At 39.1% G+C, this 20048-nt stretch overlaps 1 protein-coding gene across 3 annotated transcripts in view; it reads right to left on the reverse strand.

Annotated features, from left to right (window-relative positions):
• myo1b (myosin IB) overlaps positions 1–20048 on the reverse strand; it is a 58058-nt gene that overhangs the window by 24735 nt on the left and 13275 nt on the right. For all 3 annotated transcript variants that reach the window (XM_024286293.2, XM_024286292.2, XM_024286290.2), the window contains exons 4-7: positions 5475–5569; positions 3080–3184; positions 1538–1584; positions 359–422 (exon numbers count right to left, since the gene is read on the reverse strand). In XM_024286293.2, coding sequence (XP_024142061.1) covers positions 359–422; positions 1538–1584; positions 3080–3184; positions 5475–5569 — 311 coding nt within the window. The remainder of the gene's footprint in view (positions 1–358; positions 423–1537; positions 1585–3079; positions 3185–5474; positions 5570–20048) is intronic.

Raw genomic sequence — 20048 nt, forward strand, 5'->3', positions numbered from 1 at the left:
AATGTGTTTGGCAACAAAAACATATTTTAAATGTCCAAAACTTTTTCCTGTTCTAAAATAAACGATCATTTTCAGCTTCCAATGCTCTGGTTTTTAGGTTTAAAAACTCAAACTTTTAATTTCAAATCTTTTTTTCCCTCTATAAACACTCATTTTCAGATATGAAATTTCAGTTTGAAAACTTTACTGATCTGAACAGTAACTTGTGATCCGTTACACCCCTACTTCACTCGCTACATTTGTAAAACAGAGTTTCCATCTACTCCACAAAAAACGTGCAACAGCATCAGCCACTCATTCACTAAAGATGAGCAGATATTTGACATTAAAAGTTTATTTTCGTAGTAGCGTAACTCACAGTTGCTGATGACTCCACCCAGTGGATCTCCTTTAAAATCAAACTCGATGTCCATGTACTTTCCCTGTAGGAAGGATAAGAAAGATCCGTTTATGACACCATCCGAAACCTTTGGGGAGGTTCCTGGAGGTAACACAGTTAATGTTGGGTAAAAAGTTTTTTTTTTGTTTAATAATCCCTAAAAATGCCTAAAAACGGAGTTGAATTGCGCACTTATTAATAAACTGGGATTTCTGCAGAAAGTAGAAAAGTCTTCTTGCAGTAATATTCAGGTCCTTGAATGCATCCTCAGCATCCTCCTCCTCAACTGAAGACCTTCATGATCGGAGTTCAGGTTGAGGTCAGATAAACCAGGTTCTGCTGAGGTTCTGAACATTATGCAGGGAAAAAGCCGCTAGAACACTTCTTAATGTAAATGAATTTGGGTTCCAGCTCTGGTCTGAAAGCAGATCAAAAAAAATAACGGTAACTTTTTGGACAGAAAGCTCATGTGCCGTGAGACCGGAGCGAACCAAAGCAGAGTTTCTGCTGAATTGAACTTTTTGTTTGCTGTAATTTGCTGCTAAACAGCTCTTTGTGCTGCAGCAGTCGGCTTCATTTCATGCCGTCATATCGGGAGTAAACTACAAAAAGCTGGGAGTGCGGTGAATCCCTCTGGGACAAACAAAAAGGCAGAACTAACCCCCCCTCATGGAAATAACTCGTCTGGCTTCCTGTTTATATATGAGGAAGAGGCGCTGAATCATCTTAAAGATGCCATTTCTGTGATAAATATGAGCAGTAGAGTCAGTCCACTTCCTTATTTAGTTTAATTTTGGACTTTTATGACCAAAAAATTAACATTTAGAAGAAAAAACTATAGAAGGGACCAATGGTCTTTATAGGAGGCATTTAGTTATGCAGCAGAGAAACAGGAGTGACAGAATGACGCATAAAAATAACTTAATTACACATAAAGTGGCACAACAAAAGGACAATGGAAAGCAGCTACCTGAAATACAGGTTTGTGAAGCTCAAGAGGAGCCGAAGTCATTGTGACCGTCTAACGTGTTTACATGTAAATCAGCTGGAGAGCTCCGCTACGACCAGCAGCTGAGCGTCTCCACAGAAGAGAGTCAATAACAGATCAAGGTCAACCGAACGAAAAGCTGAAGAGGAGAAGCAGCTTCAGATACTTACAAATCTTGAAGAGTTGTCATTTCGTACCGTTTTGGCATTTCCAAAAGCTAAAAAGAAACAAAAACATGAAGAAATATGAATAAAAATGCTACTAAAATCCTTTAAAAACACTTTGTTACATCACAGCTGGAAAGTCAAACAACTAAAAACTTTTAAATTAATTGAGGTTTGAATTGAAGTCTGTGTTCATTTTCTGATACAGGGATGGTTTAAAGCCGATTAACTGATGGAGGAAATTCTCCTTCAGGATTTTTTGTAGAAAACTGAATTAATTTTGATCTATTTTCTAGAGTTCCCAGTGGTCTTTTAAGGATGATGCACATTTTTAGTCAAAATCCAAACTTCTAGGACAGTTTCTGCAGAGTGGGAGGAGTTCATAAGAAATTTCCCTCAGAGTTGTGGGCGGGATCATTGGACAGGAGCAACCCCGCCCCCCTTCGCCTTCAATTGTGGGTTCTACGTCACAAATACGATTTTTTCTCCGTCTGCTCCTGATTCCCAATACGAATACAGAAATGCTCAAAAATACAATTTTTTTTAAGCTTAAAACTCTTCAAACATGATGAGAATAATGGCAAAAGAACATGCTAAAAACACCATTTTCACCAGAGTGGGTCTCCCTAGTTCAGGACTTTTGTATGAAGGCTCTTCTCTTACAGCTGCTGAGTTATAAAAGCCTTTTATTCTGAAACAGACCATTATCCGTTCTTCATCCTCAGTTCTCGTCTGGCATCATCCAGCTGCTTGATTTTGCCAGATTTCTGCAGTTCCAGGTCTAAACGAACCACGTCTGGGTGTGGCTGGAGAACCTGAAGTCAACTTTCCAATCGATAAGAAAAGTCAATTATCTCCATTCCACTTTTAAGTGACCAATTACTGTTAAACTTTAAAACATTTTATGTAATATTTTTGTCGATTTGGATCATTAATGCTCCACAGATTATAGAAGAATGAATGGGAGGGAAAAGTACAAACAGTTTCCTGAACTTTTAACCAGTTGTGACGTTGTTTCTTCGCCACAGCCTGCACTGGTTCTGATGAATCCATAGAATTGAGAGGATAAAAGCCAAAAGCAGACGAGGTTTCAGGACGAGGAAGTGCTTCAAGATGTCCAAACAAGAGTTCTGTAATCAGAACATTCCACTTCTAGACCGTTCTAAACTGCAGCTCTACATTGATGACTGGTCATAACCGTCGGTGTGGGCTGCAGGTAAAATAATCCAGAGAACATGGACGGCTGACGCTGAAAGAAACCAAAAGGAGTTGCAGGTCGGCGCTGGGAACGGCTCCCCGTTTGCTGCTGGGGCAATTAGACGGGCAGGAGCTAAACTCTTACAGATGTGCAGCTTCATCGCTCGCGAGCATTTCCTGTCCGCCGCCTGCACTAGTGCGTTTGTACACTTCCATACAGCGGCGGGCGTCCCGCAGAGCCAGTTTTCCAGGAGGAAAAAAGAAACTTTTATTGCAATAACAGCTAATCTTACCTGACACTATTTTTCCATCACTGGAAGCGTTTCTCTGCAGGTCTGAGTGTGGACTCACCCTCCAGCACGGGGTTGGACTGCAGCAGCTGCTCCTTGACCTTGTTCACCTCCTGGCCCTTCCCACACACCGCCGCCACGTATGACATCACCAGCTTGCTGGCCTCTGAAACGCAGACATGAAGTCAACGCCTTCGCCAGCAGAGAGGAACAAATGCAAGACACCCAGCAGCAGAAGTCCCCACAAAACCCCCATTACATCAACCTCCCCCGATACCCATCAGGAGGCCCGGCTCATGATGAGAGGATGATGAAACGACGGCCAACGTCTCATTTAAAACCAGAAGAGAGAAAAAGGTGGTTGAGCTAGGAAGGGAACTAAAAAAAGCTCACATCAGATCTGGCAACGCAGCAAAGTCAAAAAAATCAAAGTTGCCCAGTTTAGAAAATCCCTCCCAGAACGTCTGCTGGCATCAGAATCACCTCACTGACCCAGAAATGATGTGGCTTATCTGGGTACCAGGAAGCTCAGTTTAACCCCGATTTCTTAATCTCTGAGAATCTAAAAAATAAAATCCCTGCAGACTAGAAAAAGGCGCGTCTCTCTTTACAATAAGGCATCATGTGATGCAGAATCGACCCACATCGATGCAGAACGTTGTAGTGACCTTATTCCTCCAAAAATCTCCGGGGCGAACAGCGATCTGAAAATGGATCTCTTAGGATTTAAACGAACAGCTGGAGATTTGCTGAAAATGAATTCTGTCGTCTATCAACTTTGATTCGTGACCCTGAAACACGATCCTCACACACGTGAAAAAGCCTTAAAGGGTAACCAAACAGGGGAGTTGGAATCCGACTCCATTCCAAAAAAAAAAAAAAAGGGGGCGGGGCTAGTGCAGCTGGACTGAGTGGCGGAGGTGTGGCTTGGATCGACGATTGACAGTTAGGCTAGCTTTATTTAGCGTACGCTGGGTCTTCAATATGGAGAGGGGTTCGTCATTGTTATGTTCAATTAAAAACAAAACAAGAAGAGTTATGGAGTGTGGTACCAGGTGAAGTGACAAGTTTCTCCACAGAACTTTCTGAGGAGGTTGAGGATTTTCCACCTCCCCCCTTCACCCGAGGCTGGCGCTCATGGTCCAGAGCTTTGTTTTGAGCCTCTGGCTGAAGACCACTGATGAATATTACATTTACAAGCTCAGTTCTATAGATCCTGGCACGAAGGTTAAATCTGTTCATTTGACACTAGAAGGAGCAGTTCTTACATTACAGCTTAGTTTTTAGAGATAATAAAAATTAAAATATACCACGACATCAATCATTTTCTAAGCTTTAATATGAGCCATGTTCCCAAGTAAAAGTCATTACAAATTCATCACCAGGTCAGAGTTTGATGGATATAATGCTAACTGCACTCAACCTCTGTGCTCCAACTTCCAAGTCCACTTGAAAGTTGTTCAATCCAGTAGACTTGACAACTTAAGGCAGAACGCCTGACTGTGACCCATGCTAATGCTAACGACCGACTGTTACAGAATCAAAGATGGGCGGGGCTTATATACTGGAGCTTCTGGGATTTCCACAAGTTGACCAATCACAAAATTCAACTGCAGTACCCCGTTTCCATCTGTAGGGGGCAGCACACAGACTGTTTTTGACTTTATTTTCATTAACTAAAGTTTATTTTAATGTCATAAATTTGGCAACAACCAACAGACAGTTCTTTAAACTAGAGGTCAGCTGCCAAAAACGTTGATTTAGTGTTTGGTTACCCTTTAATACATTCATTAAAAGGTTATTTTTAAACCGACCACCAGTTAAAGGATGAGGTAAACCAGCACAGAAGTCTAAACCAGAGGAGAGGAAATGAAAACAGCAGGAACAAACAATGAATGAAAGGTATTTTTCAATATTCCTGGTATGAAAATGTGTTTGCACGGTGGAGGAAGATACGACACGAGTCCGTTACAACCGCATTCCTGCAGCTCACGCATTCCCAGCTCAATATTACAGCTTCTGTGTGGGGCAGCAGGAAATGCTGCTCGTTTCTGAACAGAGGGAGGTCTGAAAGTGTCCTTTTCAGTGTTGTGATGAGTCTACCCCCATGTTTCGTGTGCAAACACGAGCTAAAAACTTCCCCCATCTGGTAGATCCAAATCTGCAGCGCCGCTTTATTCTGCCCTCAGCGCCGTCATCTTCAGTTTAGACTCAGAAAAAAAAAACCTCATCATTGAAGACATTCTGCAAGACAATGAAAGACCGCCCCCCCTTCCCCTCCCCGTGGAAACTTTTCTGCTCAAATCTGATTAGTCTCACTTTAAAAACGGCACAGACGGCGGTTTTAGCCTCTATTCGCACTTCAGAGAGAGAAAAAGAAAAGCCTGATGACTAATGAGCGGCCTGAGGCCGTCACTCGATCAGATTTCAAGATAACCCGCCCCCCCTCATCTCACCCGTTTTCCCAGCGCCGCTCTCCCCTGTGATGAGGATGCACTGGTCCTTGTCCTGGTCCCGAAGAGAGCGGTAGGCCTCGTCTGCCAAAGCATAGCTGGAAGACAAGAGACGGGTCACGTCAGCGTTTCACGCTACAAACACATTTACCTGGGGGGGGGTTAGACAGGTACACCGCAAACGTGAAATCTAAGAGAGATGAACCATCCTAAAACATAGTTGTTCTCACTTAGTACATCTTATGTCAGATAATTTCCCTTATTTTGAGAGTTTTGGTACTTCGTTACGTCAATAAGATGTTATGGCTTGTTACTAAGGTTTTATTACCTATTAGGAGTAAAAAAAAAAAAAAAACCTTGAAAGTAGAATCTCAATAGTAACATTATCTTTATTCAAATCTGTGACATTTAAGTTTTGCCTTAATTCAAGAATTTCAAGTAAATTATCAAGCACATTGAGAAAAGAATAGTACCATCAGTTCAGTATTCTTTTCAAAGAATAAAAAAAACACTTTTATTTTTAGTATATTTGTCTGGTTTCAAGAAACAGATCTCTAGTGGTTAGCATAATGTCAAGATAACCTTACTAGTAAAATCTTAAATAACCATTTTGAGAAAATTAATCTTAGAAATTATTTTTTTATGAGTCAAAATGGGCTCGATATTAGTAAAAGATAATTATTTTAAGATATTTGTTCTTCCTATGAGGTTAGATGTTTTTACTTGTTTTAAAAAGTCTCGACAAGTGAAATGTTCTTGTTCTGTTTACAGATAATTTATTATTTTTAAGCAATATTTACCTTAATTTTGTACGTTTTTCAAAGCAGACTTTTGCTTTAATCAAAAGCACGAGGCTTCCCTGGAACGATCCCTAAAGTCTAAAAACAGCTTCACATAACAAACACTTGACTAATTCTGTGTTTTATAAAAGCAAATGTTCTGTTGTTCTTGTTGTCCTTTGCAGAGTGCAAACATTTGTCTTTCCCCGTCAACAATTAAGCAGCGGTCTCCAAAAACCGTGGAGCATCTGACAAAACAAAGCCTATTGTCAGGCGATCCAGTAATACTCTGGAAAAGTGGGACTCATTACTGTCTATTCACTCCCACTGAATAGCAGAACAATATTCATTTGTTCTTCAGCAGACGATCCCTTCTGATGATCTGGGAGAAGGGCGTGGCGGGTGGGAGGGGCCAGATCACAATGACAAGGTCGACGCTTCCAGAAGCACCTCAGCAGTTTCAATTCTCAGCCTTGAGGCGCAAAGTAGAGACTGTCAAAACCTTATGAGATTTTTAGGAATTCACATTTTTTATTGAACAACCTAATCTATGAATCCTAATAGAAAGAAACGTCAAAGCCCTCATCAATCCTATTTTTTTTTTAAAGAATTTTTCTTTATCGCAAGTTATTCAAGTTATAAACTGACCAATGATATATATACTGGAGCTACTGGGACTTCCACAAGTTGACCAATCACAAAATTCAACTGCAGTACCCCGTTTCCATCGGTAAAACCATGCGGTGCTGGACCCACCTTGGACATTTGATTGACAGCTTTCCCGAGCAGTTATCAGTTGAAGGGGTGTGGCCATCAGAAAAGCTCACTCGTGATTGGCGACAGCAGTTACTCTAAAAACTTGAATCAGACCAACACAGACCAATCGCTGCAGTCTGGTTTCAAAATGGCGACAGACGATCAGGAAGACTGTGCGGCTTTGGCCTGATTTCATGAGGGCTGGAGGTAAAGCTTTTTCAAAGGGTGACGTCAACACCTTGTTTTGCCCAGTGAAATAATATACGTCTATATCTCAGACGAGGAAAACAAAGTCATACATGGATCAAATCATCTACAAGTGGATGCATCAGAATGGAACGGAAAATGGAGCTTGTGGCCCCGCCCACTGTATCCTCTACATCACAAATAGGATATTTTTGCAATTGGATTTTTTGCTTCTGCTCCTAATTCACAACGATTTGAATTAAGAAATACTCAAAAATGCAATTTTAAGTCTAAGTTTCTTTATGTATCTCCTCCATCATTAGAAAAATGCCAGAACAACAAACAAAGATTATTTTTGAGAAGAGTCAACCTAACAGACATTTATGGACTTCAACATCAGGCAGTATGAGTGAGACCCTGTGGTTTCTGATCCACAACCACAATACTGATAACATTTTCCAAAACAATTCATGTCAGTGAAGGTTCTCTTATCTCCACAATAGTCGTCTTGAAGCAGCTTCATCTGGACTTCTTGAAACATTTCTACACTCATTCGAGTGGTGAAACATTCAAGAATGAAGATGCCATGACTGAACTTCAAGACCAGAAAAAAATTAGAGAATCATCTGATGACCAGGAAACGTCACCGGTATGTGAGCCAAAACAGATTCAGACTCAAGAAAAACCAACAAAAAAAAAACAAAAAAACAAAAACCTCTAAACTTTGACAGTTTTCTCCATTTGTATTGAAGAATCACATTGAGAAGCTATGATGAGTTTTTGTCAAGTCTCTAAATATCTATATTTTATACTACAAAGAATAAATAACCACAGAACTAAGATGATAAGGTCATTATTATTTTTCTCAGTTCTTCAAGGAGAATCATTACTGGAGCCTTGAAGACCGATCTATGGGTAAAAGAGCAACAATCTTGAGCTTTGGAACTGTAAACTAATATTACAATTCTTTCAAAAAGTCATTTTACAAGCAGCCAACATTTACACATGTCTGGACAGTAGGGCTGCCACAATCAGTCGACTAATCTATTAAAAAAAGTTGACAAATAATTTAATACTTTATATTATATGGAGTCAAAGTGTCGTAAAGTTGAAAGTTATAAAGGCATTCTGCGAGTTTTTTGGACTATTTGGTGATTTATTAAGGTTTTTTTTTTAAGTTTAGCTAATATCTTAGCTACATGCTAGCAGTTATGGCTAATTTAGTTTTCTTTTTGTTTTTTGGGGGCTATTTTGGAGTTTATTTCTAGCTGTTTTGGCTAACTTAGCCTTTTTTTTTATTTTTTAGGCTAATTTGGCATTTAACTAATATTTTAGCTGACTATCAGCTTCAGCGTTTTCAGCCATTAGCTTCAGCTATTGTCACTAGCATCTTCAGCTGCCAAGTTCAGCTTACAGCATTAAAACAATATAAAGTTTTAGTCAGTTTAAAGCTAATGATGGTTAAGATGTGTGTTTTACATCCACTTTATGCATAACTCGATTAGTTGGCTAGTCGGAAAAAAGAATCTGTGATTAATCGACTTTTGAAATAATTGTTTGTGGAAGCACTAGTGGACATGTGTCTTCATTTAGCATAAAACCGGTAATGGACAGTGACTGATGGGAAGTGGTTTCACCCCAATTAGCTGCACGTTATAGAAGAAAAACAAACAAACAAAAAAAAAACAAATTAAGAAATAATTTCCCTTTAAGACTAATCCAGATCCCATCACATCTGTGACCGTCATCATTATCAACTCAAAGTTCTGCAGATCTAAAACCCAACAGTCCTTCTGCGTCTTTTACCATCAAGTCGAGACCAGTCTGCTCCATTTCACATGGCGTGGAGGATAAATATAGCTTTAGGTAATTTTAAAGGAATGCATCAAAACAGAGTGGATTGAGTCTTTCCTGCAGTGCAGGAGCACTCAAAGCCCAAAGGTCTGTGTAATACCATCAATCAAGGTTCTACAAGTTCAAATAATGCTCACAATGAGAGCTGGAAGAACTTTTTTTTTTTAGTTCTTGGAGATTTTTCTCACCATAGGAATAAAGGGATTTTGATGCCAAGTTTAAGTGCATCATTGGCTCCGACTCAGTTTGAATTCAGTCTGTCTGAGAGGAGCTCACTTTACAGTGAAGTCCACTGGGGAAAAATATATTCTACAAGAATCATTTCTGTATTGGAAAATGTGAACTTGAAGCACATAATCACACGTTGAAGGATTTTTGTGCTTTCTAAAATACCCGACTGTTACTGAGAAGTCATGACAGAAGTGGAAAGAGTCGGACTTTTCAGAAACACGGAGCGAAAAGTAAGAGCTCAGACAGGAAGACTGAGCTTTGGGTTCTGCACCATTACACACTCTGGACCAGAACCCATCCTTCAGAACTTTCCATGCTGAACTCTAGATACTTATAAACACCTAAATCCCAAAGAACAAACATTTTAACAAAACTAAAAGGAAAAAAAAAAACATTTTAAAGGCACTCACTGTACTTATTTATAAGTGAGCAACAAATATTAAGCTGACAGAATTTGACATTTGCTTTTAAAATAAATTCAATTTGTCCAAACCCTAAAAAAACACTAAGAAAGAGAGAAATCATGAAGCCCCTACAGAGACGTTAAAATAACACAAAACAAATGAAGAAAAAACACAATGTTACCATCTGGCGCGCACAAGTTAATAACCAGTTTTTTTTTTTTTTTTCCCTAGTTAAATTATTAGAACCGTTTTTTACTACTTTTACTATCTGGTGCACACCAGTTAGTAACCTGAAATGTTTTGGGGTTTTTTCTTTCTTGAATTTTTAGAAATGTTTTAAGTTGCTAATTGGTGCGCACCATTTAGTAACCAGAAGAAAATTTTTTACTTCGATTTTTTGATTTTTTTCCCCCCCAGATTGTAATTGGTGCAGGCCAGTTAGTAACCAAAAAAAAAAATGTTTTACTTAAAAAAAAAAAAACACAATAATTTTCACAAATTTTTTTTTACTACTTTTTACTATCTGGTGCGCACCATATAGTAACCTGAATTTTCTTTTTTTTCTTTTCTTCCATTTTTAGATTTTTTTTAAAGTTACTATCTGGTGTGCACCAGTTAGTAACCAGAAGAAAATTTACTTCAATTTTTTGATCTTTTATTCCAGATTGTAACTGGTGCACACCAGTTAGTAACAAGAAAAAAAAAAAAAATTTTTTTTACTTTAATTTAAATAAATAAATAAATAAATAAATAATCACTTCAATTTTTATTTATTTTTTTTTATTTTTTTTACTACTTTACTATCTGGTGTGAAACCATTACTATCTGACACCTGTTGGTAACATATATATTTTTTTTAGTTTGTCCCTTTAGGGGTTCCATAAGAAATGAATCGGGACAAAGCAGGTTTTAGACTGATATCCAGCTGTTTTGTAGTTTATTTAGCTATATAGATACTCATATCCTACAGATCTATCTTAGATCTAAGAGTTGGCTAACGAAATAACGTCAATAAGCATTTAAACTTCTGTAATTATTAGTGATTGTAAACAAACATCCACCCCCCCAACCCCTCTTGTTCAGCAGGGGTTGAGGTTTGGACGGCAGAGCGGAGGAGCAGCAGGAGAACAGATGTTCTGTTGTCTGACCTCTTCCTCACAATGACCATCCAATTATCAGCTCGGTGGTTTGGAGGGTGGAGTTGGTCAGAACAGGAAGTCCTCATACCAAGAAGAAATTATACATAATATCACTAATGATAATCTCAAGAGGAGGATTCTGGAAAAATGGTTTTATGTTCTGAAACCAAACTGACTTTCACATAAATCAAACTTAAAATATTATAGAAAAGGTAATAATATTCTTAGATGCAACATATCCTCTCAAATAATGAGAAAGTGAGTAGGAGTCTCTGATGTGGCCGTGTGGGGGTTAGTCCGGGATAAGGCCACGGCCGGTAAGTACCACTTGGCCACCTGCCTTCACATCTGCCCGCTGGCTGTAATTTGGACGGCAGCAGAGCCACACTGGCATGAGGTAACGGAGCAGAAAATAGCACCGTCAGTTCTTCAACCTGCTGGGACTCAGGGGAGAAGGATTCAACCGCAGTTTGGGACCTAAAATCAGAAAAAGGGTGGGGTTCTTTAAAAGGGCAGAGTCAGCAGTCTCTGGTGCTTTATTAGAGTTTTAGTGTCTGGGATGGATTGTAGGGTTGGTAATGAAGAGCTGATTCATAATTGTATGGATGCTTCAAAGAGACTCCATTCAAACTTAAATTTACAGTAACTACAGGGGTTTATGGGTAATTTGGAATTAGCTTTTATTTTAGCAACACGCTAGGTGTTTTTGGCTAATTTTGACTTCCCCCCCAAGAGTTTTTTGGCTAATTTGGAGTTTAGCTAACATTTTAGCATAACAAAAGCTGTTTTTTTTCCCCAAATGATGACTTTTATGAAGTTCTTTAGGGAAATTCGGAGTTCAGCTAATATTTTAGCCTTATGCTAGCTATTTTTTTTTAAATTAGACTTTTTCCTCATTTCTTTTTTTGGCCAATTTTGAGTTTAGCAAATATAGCATTAAGCGAACTGTTTTTCTAAAATTAAATGTTTAAAGTTCTTAAGACATATTTGGAGTTTAGCTAATATTTAGCGCTATGCTAGCTGCTTGTCAAAATTACTTTTTCTAGGTTTTTTTTAAGGCTAATTTAGTATATAGCATTATGCTAGCTATTTTTTCTAAAAGTAGACTTTAAAGTACTTTAGGTAAATTTGAAGTTTGGGTAACATTTTAGCATTATGCTAGCTATTTTTCAAAATTAAATGTTTAAAGTTCTTAAGGCAAATTTGGAGTTTAGCTAATATTTTAGCATTATGCTAGCTGCTCATCAAAATTACTTTTTCCAGTTTTTTAAGGCTAATTTAGTATTCAGCATTATGCTAGCCGTTTTGGCAAAATTAAGACATTTCCCAGCTTTTGGCTAATTTGGCTTTTAGCTAATATTTTGGCAAGCAATCCTGCATTTCCAGCCATCAGCTCTGCCATCTTCAGCAACCGAATTCAGCGTTCACACTAGCATTATTACAGGAAATGCTATAAATCTAGTCAAGATATTTCTGGTATGGCAATGAAAACCGAACATGTTCAATATGAACATTTCAGAATAGTCCTTGCATGCATGTGAGGAGCTTCAGCTTTATCCTTTCATCTCAGCATGACCCGGTTCCTTCAGAACCCTCAGGAAGTCCGCCCGGCTTTGAAGCTGCCAGACAAGGAAGCCACTTTTCCCTGATTAGGTGGAAGGTGGGGTGACTGTAGCAAGACACAGAGGTGCAAGACACAACTTGTGCGTCTTTGCTATGAAGCAAAGAAAGTTGCAGCTCACAGGACAAGGACGCAACAAATAAGAGAAGAGAGCGTAATAACAGTTTACCCAAAGAGTCTCGTCGATGTGCAGGTGAAGCAAAGCAGCCATTTAAATTAGAAGTTCAGAGTGGCAGCGCTTCCACTCCTCTCTAATTAATTCAAAGCACCAGAGGTTGTCGGAGACTTCTGCTCCTTCGCTCACCGATGCTCCTCTGTCCATACGTCAAACTTCGAGGGGGTCCAGAGCTTTAATTCACTTTCCAACACAGCAATTTAGTGTTCCACAGCGGGGAAACCACCGGCCCGAGCTGTTCGTATGATCCTTAGAAAAGCAGGAAATTAGCATGCTGAGAGAGGCACCAAAACATCCTCTGAGCAGAACGACTACGCGGCCTCTTTAAACATGCTTGTTCTGCGTTTGCTGCATGATATGCAAACGGAGAAGGAACCCCAGCAGCTCGTTACAGCCAAAAGTACATCTGTTCCCAGTCGAGATTTTATAAAATAATTACAGAGGTGAACCGTCTTTGGCTGGAGGACATTTAAGAAGAAAAAACCCAACAATTTAGTTGAGGACAATTACTCCACCACAGACAGGATGGGGGGAAATGAAGAGCAAGACATCTTTTTATAGCTAAGAAACCAAAAGAAAGTTTGGTTTAATTCTGATCCTCATGCTACAAGATTGTTCTGCTTCTTTGGGCTCTAGAAGATGCAGATGTGGAACAGAAATGAAAGCTAATATTTGTCTTCATGGAGGCACAAAGCAAAGTAAGGCAGACAACCGGAAGATTTCACGATCGTCCATTTTTGTAGAGTTATTTAGCTGATCTAAAGACCAAACATATTGGTAGTCTTTGCTAAAAATAACTGGCCTCTTTCTGCCCTTCACAGGAACACAAAGGCAGCACAGAAACCATCCAGCCCACTTTGAAACAAGATCAATTTGCTGGCCTTCAAAGTAGCCCAAGGGTGGCCATGTGAGCATCCAAGCCAACAGGCGGGTCACTGGGTCCAGCTGTGGGGGGCTAGGCCAACAACATCCATTAAGGGCCGACTCCAATCCCCATCAGAACTTTTTGGAAAGTTGGTTTATTGAATAAGTTGTGCAAATGAACCAAACACTACGACAAACCCGTTCTCCCCCCAAATGTTTGAAGTGTGATCAAATTTTTTATCCACAAAACCCTTAAAATCTATATCAGCTCATTTTTTAGTGTGTCGAGTCACTAGTGAGGAGTGAAAGCAGCAAAATGTATAAACGTTGATGCATGATGTCATTATATGGAGTATATGCAACCAAAAGGGAGAAAGACATTTTCTGCAAAAACTCAGGCAGTAGACCAACAGTGTCATAGTTCAAAATAAACTAGGAATAAATCATTCTCAAGACCTTTTCTTAAAGCAAATTTAGAGAACCAGACTCCCCTTGCAGTCTTAACACTGGCTGAGGAAAACCCATTGATTTCCTTTAATCATAAATAATTTAATACATAAATTAACTCTAGGCCTTGAGAAGTAGGACACTGAGCACTGGCCCATGTGACCTAAAGCTCGACACCAATGTTCTAGATTGCTAAAATTAAATATCTGGCTTGGTTTATGGTTTAATTTATTTTGAATTGTCTCCATTGAGAACCAAACATGAGCTAATCATTTAACTTGCCGGTTCAACCCCAAAGCTGAACTCTTTGGTTGTATTGGACTTACCACTTAATTTGGTCTGGATCGAGTCCTGAAGTTTGCGTTATAAAACTTAAAAGTTCAATTACCAGATTTGAACTACAGAAACAACAATTCTTATTTGTTACTTTAGTACAGCGGAGGCATATTGCTACTAGCAAGAAGACGTGCCGTGTGTGCTTTAACCCTTTAACACCAGAGCTCTAGTGTTTATGTTCTCTGATTTACTGCAACTTTCTCCATTGTTGAAAAGATCAACATAATTCACTGGAATTATCGTATTAATGGTTGAAAAGTTACAGCATGTTTAAGATTTTGTGTTTAAGTGCCACCAGTGATGGTGTTAAAGGGTTAACTGAGGATGTTAGCGACTACAGTACTGAGGAGATGTCAGGTTTGAAAGTACGCTAATAAATGTCTGACATATAGATTGTTGGGAAAACTGTGAGATGCAATGTGTATCACATTAAAAGTTGTTATGAGCCTGCATTCACCCGACCAAATTTCAATGAGTTGCTATGTTGTTGAACTATAAGGTGGCTCAAGCTACAAGCTAGCTGAAGTATTAAAATGAGTGAGTTAAAAGAAACTTTATAACAAGGAGTTTGAGCACTTATTTCCTCATTCATAATCAATACTTTACATTTGTCTGCAGCTCACTCGTCGCTTCATTCCCAACCCGTTTACATCACGTTATGACTGGCTACGGTCGCCGTTTTGGTCCAGTTGTGCCGTTCCAAGGGCAAATCGTAGTCAGACTGCGGAAACTCTGAGTGAACCAAAGTTCAGTCCAATTGGAAACGAACCGAGACCACCTCGAAAGTAGGATCTGAGAGCAGTTCAGAGTCCGCTTGGGGATATTCAGACTGAAACTTTGTTCTGAATTATCGGGGGAAAGCTAAATCTGGTTCACATTAAGCAAACCAAATATGTCCAGTCTGAATATACACCGTTTTTCCCAATTTCAACATGTTTCTACCAAAGTAAAACATCAAAAACTAGGAAAGTAAATATCTATGCAGATGACACCCCAGTTTACTGAAATGAACTCAAACTGCTTTCAAGACAAATAATTAAACTTTTATTTTTTAAATTAAATAAAGACAAATTACATAAGCATGAACATACCATTCACCTTTATGCCAAAAATATCAAACTACTCAACCTAAAATTCTGCATGTTTAATATTTGAAAAGTTTAAATTTCCAATTTTGAGACCTTATCAGTGCAACAATTTGTATTTTCACTTGTCCATTTTGAATACCTTCCTATTTTATTTAAATCCATCTTTAGTGAGACTGGTCCTAAATTTATTCATTGGTTTAAAAATTCTTCAGATCCTTTTTGCATATGGAAAATACTTTTGAAGAGCAGATCTGAGTCACGTACAGATCCAACAAATGGAGGGTTTTACACACAGGTCCATCTTTTTGTTGGGTCCAACATGCACATTATGTAAACATTAAAACCTTTGTTTATATTGCTCTGCCTGCGTTTTACGACAGCGTTTTAACAGTAAAACAAACAAAACCCATAAATGTGTGCTTACAGAAGGGATAACCGATAAGATGAATAATGTTTAATCAGTTTGGTATTAAGGCCGCTGGCAGGTACTCCTTTTATCTCTGAATACATTTGAGGATTTCATAACTTCTGTTAAACATTTCCAGTTTGAGGCTCTAAAAGCCAACAGAGTTCAACAAGAAGGAAGCTTTCTAAAACAAAGAAAGTGGAGGAAATGACCAATATAAAATTGCTGTGGTCAATAGTTTTGATGCTAAAAGAAATCAGTTAACATAAACTCTAATGCTTTACCTACTTTATCGGTGGTTCAGAAAATAAGCCCAAAAAGTAGATTATGGAATTTTAAAGAAAACTTTTATTTATTAGGAAAATGACAAAAAAAGACTGTTTATTCAAAATATTCAAAATATTAAATATTTAAAGTAGCAGAAAGATTGACCTAATTATGTAAATAAACTAGGCGTCAATGTCTACAATTGATCAAAAATATTGATAATAAATGTATAAAAAAAATTTGCCAAACATGCTTAAACTCTCCATATAATAATTCTGATTATGATATCAGTGCAGGTATCACATTATTCCTGTATTCTTTTTAAAAAAAAGAAAATCTAGATGGATAAAAATGATGAGTCATGCTGTCCAGCAGAATGTATTTGTATGTTATCATCGGGTTTATCTGGTGGATCCAGATAGAGAACACAGTTCTTCATAGCCTAATCATTCCGCCCACAACACTGCGAAGGACTGAATCTGCCCACCTGAGTCGAGAGGCTTTTATACCGAGGGCCCACTTACATCAACCTACACAGGTTTTGAACACACAGACACGTGCCGTCATCTCGATGGCTACAAATCCACGTTTCTGCTGCAGATAAAACCTGCCCTGAAGGAGTGCATGCATTCATGATGAGGCCTTAAAAACATGAAATAGAATCTGACGAGTCACTCAGTGGAGCACCAGCACAACAATATGCATTCATCACGTTTTGAATTCAGGATTTATTTATAAAAGTGCTGGAAACTAAACGGAGGAATGATGCACTGTGGAACCGAATGACTCCAAAGTCCACTTTTCCTGTAGATAAAGCACCGACGTCGTGGTCAATCTGTGATTAAAAACCAGTCTTAAAACCAACCGGGTGGAGGGTTATGCAGCTTCCTCTTTGAATAGTTTCTGGGAATAAAAAAGAAAATGCTTTTAGCTGTACCGTTTTATGCATGAGGACATTAAGAAAAAGTTGCTTAAAAAAAGTATTTTTTTTTTAAGGAAGTCGTGCCCAGACTCACAAGAAAGGGAGAGAAAAGCTTCTTATCCATGTTGGTAGAGAGGCAGAACTTTTACAAACTTTTTTAACAAAGTAAAATAAACATTAACTGTTTATTGTAAACACTTTAGGGCACAGGTGTCAAAGTCAAGGCCCGGGGGCCGGATCCGGCCCTCCGTGCAATTCCATCCGGTCCTCCAGATTTTTTTTATTGTTATTAATGACCTGATGACATCTTGTGCTCATTTACAGCTTGTATAATGTTGACAAAATATATTTTATGGAGAGTAAATTATTGAAAGTTATTCAAGGTTTAAGTTGATTTATTCTGGAATAATATTCCTGCGTTTTTAATATTTGTAATTATGTTAGAACGTTACGATTTTAACGTTTTAATATTTGGCATTCTGATAGGTTTTTGGATGATTTTGACATTTACTAAGATTTTTTAGCCTATTTTGGAGTGTAGATAATATTTCAGCTGCTTGCTAGTTGTTTAGGCTAATTTAATTTTTTTTAGGATATTTTGACGTTTAGCTATTTTTTCATAAAGCCCCCCCAGTCCTTGACTTTGACACATGTAGTTTAAAGCTAGTGATAGTTAAGATGTGCGTTATACATCCAGTTCATGATTGTTGACTATTAAATAAATAACCGGCAATTAGTCGACCATTGAAATAATCATTTGTGGCAGCCCTGGCGGGAAAGCTCCTTGGAGGCATGGTAGAGGAAGAGTCATGATTTGGGCTCATTTCTTTAGACACTGCTTGAATATTTTCTGTGAAACCAACTCCAGAGGAATTTGAATAAAGACCGATTGTTTTAACGGCTCCAACTCCTCAAATCCTGGACCAGATCTAAAAATCCCTGCAGAGAAACAGACCATCGACGGAGCGGCTTAATGCTCGACTGGCGAGCGTCCAGGGCATTTCGTTTACCCTCAACATGCGACCTCTGACTGATGCTGCAGACGAGGTCACGGGCTTCATCCTGTAAACTGCAGCTACGGCGCCCATCGATTCCATCAAATCAGAGCGCCACATTCCCGGGACGTGATCCTCGATTGTGACAGGGCAAAAATAAATAAATGGAGCACTTTAATTATGCAGAGACAGGACAGTTTGGAGCTTCTATCCACAGAGGGGAGGGTGGGGGGTGTTCTCTAGAGGAAAATAATGTTGACTTTTTTCCACCCACAGGCCATCTGTCCTAAGCATGTGGACAGCAGCTGGAAGCCTCCATATATGTTTAGCACAGGGGCTCTGAGCTCCATTAGCCACCGCTCTAACAGCGCAGAGTATCGAGCGCCGGGAGCACTGGGGGTCTCAAAACCTCATTAAATTTAGGGTAAACGCCTTCCAGTCCCTACCCTGGAGACACCAGGTTAGTGGACTGTCCGCGCACAGCTGGGTCTGGCGTGGGCGGCGTGCAGCACACAAAAGCGAGACCACTGATAAGATCGGGTCTACTGTGCCGAGTCTTCAGAAAAGAGGAAAATTCAATCCAGTCTAGGACAGCCTCATGTGAGGATCTCTACAAACAGGCCAGCAGGGGGGATTGTGGATAACACCTCCCAGTGACGCTAAACACAAAATCTAAAAAATACTACTTGTTAGCATGACAATTCCAGCAGATTTTGATGGGGAAAAGCGGTTGAACTGGGTTGAACATTCAAAGCGCTCAGCAGATGAGGATTGTGTTGGCAACAAAAAGAAAAAAAAAGTTAATTTTGAAATGAAAACTCCAAAATGTTGAGTTTTAAATGATAAAATGAACTAATCTCTGTCCCAATTCCATGTCATTTGGTTCTTTTATGACTCGGTTCACCAAAACACGCCACACATCTGCTCCTGGTCCGGCTCCTCTGTCACCTTTGTGGCCCACGAATCAGAACGTTGGCCCACCCTGGCTGAATGATTTACAAAAATATTTAATCCAGGATTCACCCTACATCTAGAAACTTACAGAGCTCATAGAGGCTTGGAAATATCTGCTGATCGGCCTTTCTAACTGATCAATACTGTGCTGAGCTTTGGCCGGGCCACAATTCAAGTTCAATAGCTTTAATTAAAATGTAGCGTAACGGACGATTAGCTCACTAACCACTTCAAAGATTGGAGGGAAAAAAAGAAAGACGGATGCACTTTAACTGTTTCCAGAAGGATTCTAGTCTGGAGAAGACACGAGGTCATAACAGCATGATGCATCAGTCGGCAGGTGCACAACTCCAGTTTAAGGTCCTGAACAAGATAAAACACTAAAGTCCAAAGTTTTATTTTAAGATATGGTTTGATTGTAAACTCTGCTGTATCAGTCAGGTCTCTGTCCAACGTGGGCCTGTCAGAACCTGTTAATGCTGTTTAACCGTGTAACTTAACTCACTTTCTAGTTGACTTGCATGTCTAGACCAGCTCAGGTAACTAAGCACTGATAAAAGCACCAAGTTTCTATATAGTCTTAACCTTCAATATGACTCAGTCAGGTTAGCACAGGAAACTATCAAGTCTTAGATCCAGTTCTGTCAAGTCAGGAAAGTCGACTGGATTTGTCATCTACATCCTTGAAACTGGACAAACAGTTTAAATCTGTCAGAGGATTTGAGAGCTTAAAGACCCAGAACTCCAGAGAAACGCCTCGCCAGGTGAAGAGCTCACTCACCTTCAGGTTGAGTCATCGTGCTGTACTATGACTGGCCAAAAGTATGAACGCCTCCAGCAGGATTTCACCAACAATTCTACAGCTTCAGTGTTTATTGCTTTGATTTAGTGAAACTTTTCAACCGTTAACATGATCATTCCAGTAGATTGTGAAGGAGAAAAGCGCCGTATGTTAAAGATTGTGTATTTAAGCGTCACCGACGACACCTCAGGTGTTAAAAGGGGTTATGATCAAAACTGCATTTCTGAATATTCCTTTATTCAAATCGTGAATAGACAAAAATCCTGTTTGAAAAATATCATATTTGTGACGTAGAAAATATTAGATAAATGCAAAATTAGCCCAAAAAAAAAAACTTAGGTTAGCCAAAAC

Source organism: Oryzias melastigma, linkage group LG21 (genome assembly GCF_002922805.2).
Source record: "Oryzias melastigma strain HK-1 linkage group LG21, ASM292280v2, whole genome shotgun sequence".
Classification (NCBI taxonomy): Eukaryota; Metazoa; Chordata; class Actinopteri; order Beloniformes; family Adrianichthyidae; genus Oryzias; species Oryzias melastigma.